The sequence below is a fragment of the Rhopalosiphum padi genome, chromosome 2, assembly GCF_020882245.1.
Source record: "Rhopalosiphum padi isolate XX-2018 chromosome 2, ASM2088224v1, whole genome shotgun sequence".
In the NCBI taxonomy this organism is placed as follows: Eukaryota; Metazoa; Arthropoda; class Insecta; order Hemiptera; family Aphididae; genus Rhopalosiphum; species Rhopalosiphum padi.
Window position 1 is genome coordinate 76019643 of NC_083598.1, and position 5224 is coordinate 76024866.

Sequence of the window (5224 nt, forward strand, 5' to 3'; positions counted from 1 at the left end):
ACGTCACACTACCAAATCAATGACAGGTATCAACGCTATAGAAGCTATAGAACTAGAAATTTTCGATTGGGTACATAATATGTTTTTAATTGGTTAATATGTTTTTGGGTACGACAATAGATAACCTAATACCAAGTGCCAGTTGCTATTATTATGCAATATATTGTAAATCGATATGATATCAAGTGTATAACAATACAATTGGGTTAAGATATATAAATCAAATGTATTATTATATACTTTTATTATGAATTATATAAGTGCTGTAAAATAATTCATAATTCATCTATTGTATCATAATTTAAATATAATTGATCATAGACTAAGTCTTACGAAATTAGATTAATGTGTAATTAAATAAAATTGGTTTTTATAGCTGCTTATTGTATAGTATTCCAGATATTATGATTGGTACCTGGATTAATATTAAACAATTGTTTTTATTGATATAACATACTGAAATGTCATCTATCTTCTTTAATCAATTACCAAATTAACACTAATTATAACAATTGGTGTTGTTATAATATGAAATGTTGAATTATAAAAACATTACTAAGCTGGTCTTTTAAAATAGTAATATTAACTATATAGCTGCTACAAAACAACAACAATTTTATACATATTATGGTAACAAACAGAATAAAATAAAACGTCTTCATTTATTTCAATGAATCAATAATGTATTAAAACAAGTAATATTTAATGATTATTGTAATTACTCGTTTATGAATTAGTTAATTAGCATACAATTTATATTATGAAAATTGAAAATCATTGACATCATTATATATAAAATGATGTATAAAATTAACATTTTAAATGTCATTATTGATTTTATAGTAAAATTTTTTTTATAAATCTTGTATAAATATAATCTATTAATGTCTCCAAACGGATGTGCTTGCATAATCCTTTTTCGGAGGATCTTCAGTCCAATTTATATTAGGAAAATTCATTTTGTGTACGCCAAACAACTTCATGTAATTATCCGATATGAATTCTGTAACATTTTACAAAAAAAGGCAATTAAGTAGGCACAATTCTCTCGTACATTAGGTACCATGTAAGTCTCTATAGGTAACAAGTATGTTAGATTTGAATTCCATAATATATATTAAATATCACTAAATACAAAAAACGAGCTTGAGACAAAAAAGATCTGTCACAACCTAAGTATATTTTATAAGGTATTTTCATATACCTATAGATTGTGCTATGTGTGTTTAATAAGTGTATACAGATATAAGAACAACGTCAGTGGAACATTTTGTACTAAATGTTCCAGAGTTATAACGTAGTGATACATTTTCCATCGCTATTTTAAAAAAAAATTAATAATTTATTAACAAACAAAATACTTAAGTGTAACTCTTTTGTACCTATATAATATTTTTAATTAACAATATTATATTATGCTTACTTGTTTTTCTTAAAAATGCCATGTATTCAATTGGAATTTCTGAAAAATATATAATAAGGTTAAATAAAACATATACTGATAAATACTAATATAGTTACTTGTAGACTATATCAATTTTTACTTTGAAAAAAATTACACGAAACCAAATTGAAGTGACTATTTTATGAACAACTGACCATTTACGTTTTACTAATTAGGTACCTATATTACATATTATAATCATGCGTTTTTGTTCCATTATCTATGAGTATTACAAATAGGTGCCTAATATACCTAATATATTGAGTATAGATACTACTTTATTATCTATACTCAACGCCAATGCATATTATATTACTTATTCTTACATAATTATATGGAAAGGAAAAATTTAAATTTAACTTTATAGTTTTATATTATATATTTATAGAATAATTCATATGACTCATGTTTTGTATTTAAAAGGCTTATTCTATAAATTTGTATGTATGTACACACTTTCGTTGCCTGTATATTTTCTTTGAGTGTCAGTAATGTTGCCTAAAAACAATTATGAAATACATTATTATTAGTTGTTAATAATCTTAACCTAGCATCTAGAATATGCAATAAAATTTAATATAAAGTGCAATAACATAAATCGATTAGATTATGCTGTTTTTCTTTTATAATTTATAATTATTTTTAGAACAATAATATTTTAAAATTGCATTACAAACCATTGAATCCAGCATCAGTTAGTATTGCTATGATGAAAGTATATAACATACTAAGTTAGTTTTTAAATTTTATATAAAAGATCATAATTTATTTCTTTAAAAATTATTGATTAATTATTAATATAACAAAGTGATTATAATGATAGTTATCATATAAATTAGTAATTTATATAAAATAAATTATGTTGTATGAATATTATATCATGCACCATATTATTTATAACTATACTTGCCTACATATGCGTCTATAATACAAAAAAAAAATAGAAATAGAATGTAGAATATTAAATATTATATATTTCAAACAAAAATTATTAAACAAAACTATACACTTAAAATTATTAAATTAATAGTAACCTAATTCGCTCTGATTTGTTTCTTTTATCCACAGTTGGTCATCGTCACCCCAATTTATTAGACTATCTAAAATATTAAAAAATTGTTAATGTATCAGTAATTTTCAACAACAAAAAACAATTCTAATTATTTTCGACTTTTGAAAAAATCATAAAAATACGTGTTTGTAATAATAATATGAAACGTTGTATTATAAAAATATTACTTAGATGGTATATTAATAGTTAATGATTAAAACAACAAGCACCTTAATGTAAACATTGAAAAGTCGTCATGCTTATAAATAGGTTGATGACTCAGAGAAACGTACTGGCCAGGTGTGCTTTATGTGCCGTAGCACACCGAGCCGGCTCAATAATATAATATACAGAAAAAATATAGCTAGATTTGTATACATTTATTGGTAATATTGTAAAATGTTCAGGCTTCCGGACTCCGGTAGACCATATTATAACATTGAAAAATTGGTCAGAATCGTTTATTGAAGAAATGATCGTTTTTCTTTAAGATTCAATACACCCACCTTACTTTACACAACAAAGGCGAGTAACCCTCGAGCCCCTTACTATGTAGCAGAAGCGACTTACTGGCTTTTATATTTTTCTTTAATTTAAATCAATAACTAAAATTTTTTTTTTTAAGTATATGGGGTATCGCAATAAGGTAATTAGATATTTAGTTTATTCTTTAGGGTAGGTCAAAATATCAAAATATATCCGTTTTTCCGAAAATAAGTATATTATACTATTACCTTCGGGACTAACGCTGGTTGAATGATTTGCATCGTCTTTAGTCCAATCCTTCATAGGAAAATCAATATGTTGTACGGCAAACTTCCTTATGTAATTATCCGATATGAAATCTGTAAAATTTTACAAGAAAACACAATTAAGTAGGCACAATTCTCCCGTACATTAGGTATCATGTAAGACTCTATAGGTTACAAGTATGTTAGATTTGAATTCAATAATATATATTATATATCACTAAGTAAAAAAACGAGCTTGAGACAAAAAAAATCTGTCACAACCTAAGTATATTTTATAAGGTATTTTCATATACCTATAGATTGTGATATGTGTGTTTAATAATTGTATAAAGATATAAGAACAACGTCAGTGGAACATTTTGTACTAAATGTTCAAGAGTTATAACGCAGTGATACATTTTTCATCGTTATTTTAAAAAAAAATTAATAATTTACAATGTTATTTATGAAGTAGCTGTTGTATTTAGAGCACTATATTATTCCAAATCCTACAAATGTCATTATCTTTTTTTCCTTTAGTGCACTGTGAGTCCTTATTAATTTATTTTTATCTTTATCTCCCTTACCATATACCAACATACAAAATACTTAGGTGTAACTCTTTTGTACCTATATAATATTTTTAATTCACAATATTATATTATGCTTACTTGTTTTTCTTAAAAATGCCATGTATTCAATTGCAATATCTGAAAAAAATATAATAAGGTCAAATAAAACATATACTGATAAATGCTAATATAGTCATAGCTACTTGTTGACTATATGAATTTTTACTTTGAAAAAAATTACACGAAACCAAATTGAAGTGACTATTTTATGAACAACTGACCATTTACGATTTACTAATTAGGTACCTATATTACATATTATAATCATGCGTTTTTGTTCCATTATCTATAAGTATTACAAATAGGTGCCTAATGCACTAATATACCTAATTTATTAAGTATAAATAAAGATACTACTGTATTATCTATACTCAACGCCAATGCATATTATGTTACTTATTCTTACATAATTATATGGAATGGAAATATTTAAATTTAACTTTATAGTTGTAAATTATATATTTATAAAATAATTCATATGACTCATGTTTTGTATTTAAAAGGCTTATTCTATAAATGTTTATGTATGTACACACCACTGTCGCCTTTATATGTTTTACGAATGTCAGTAATTTTGCCTAAAAACAATTGTGCAATATAATATTATTAGTTATTAATAATAATCTTAACTTAGCAACTAGAATATGCAATAACATATCGATTAGAATATGCTGTTTTTCTTTTATAATTTATAAATTATTTTTAGAACAATAATATTTTAAAATTGCATTACAAACCATTGAATCCAGCTTTAGTTAGTATTGCTATGATGTAAGTATATAACATAATAAGTTAGTTTTTAAATTTTATATAAAAGATCATAATTTATTTCTTTAAAAATTATTGATTCATGATTAGTATAACAAAGTGATTATAATGATAGTTATCATATAAATTAGTAATTTATATAAAATAAATTATGTTATATGAATAATATATCATGCACCATATTATTTATAACTATACTTGCCTTCATATGCGTCTATAAAACAAAAAAAAATAGAAATAGGATGTAGAAAATTAAATATTATATATTTCAAACACAAATTATTAAACAAAACTGTACACTTAAAATTATTAAATTAATACTAACCTAATGGTCTCTGATCTGTTTTTGTCAACCACTGTTTGTCGTCTTCGGCCGGAACAACTTCCCCATGAATACCTAAAATATTAAAAAATTGATAAAGTATCAATAATTTACAAATACAAAAAATCATTTTAATTATATTCGACTTTTGAAAAAATTATAACAATAGATATGTGTTGTAATAATAGTATGAAACCTTATATTATGGAAATATTACTGAGCTGGTTTTTTAAATTGGTAATGTTTAAAACAAAAACTTTAACCCAACAATTGTAT

At 23.8% G+C, this 5224-nt stretch overlaps 1 protein-coding gene across 1 annotated transcript; it reads right to left on the bottom strand.

The window, feature by feature from the left end:
* Window positions 1-643: 643 nt before the first annotated feature.
* LOC132921355 (uncharacterized) lies at window positions 644-4618 on the bottom strand. The gene is made up of 10 exons (XM_060984343.1): window positions 4596-4618; window positions 4395-4436; window positions 3898-3936; window positions 3230-3340; window positions 2479-2544; window positions 2355-2366; window positions 2122-2148; window positions 1901-1942; window positions 1424-1462; window positions 644-1003 (listed from the first exon to the last, which is right to left on the bottom strand). Exons 3-10 carry the CDS (start codon window positions 3917-3919, stop codon window positions 882-884), a joined length of 441 nt encoding a protein of 146 aa, XP_060840326.1. The 5' UTR covers window positions 3920-3936; window positions 4395-4436; window positions 4596-4618; the 3' UTR covers window positions 644-881.
* Between the last annotated feature and the right edge of the window lie 606 nt (window positions 4619-5224).

What these genes read in the sequence shown, in the direction of transcription:
- LOC132921355 (XM_060984343.1), bottom strand. Translation starts at nt 3,919, where the DNA reads ATGGCATTTTTAAGAAAAACAA. An exon ending in GGCATTTTTAAGAAAAACAA is followed by an intron (nt 3,341 to 3,897) that starts GTAAGCATAATA and finishes AAAATTTTACAG; the next exon opens with ATTTCATATCGGATAATTAC. An exon ending in AACTGATGCTGGATTCAATG is followed by an intron (nt 1,943 to 2,121) that starts GTTTGTAATGCA and finishes AATTGTTTTTAG; the next exon opens with GCAACATTACTGACACTCAA.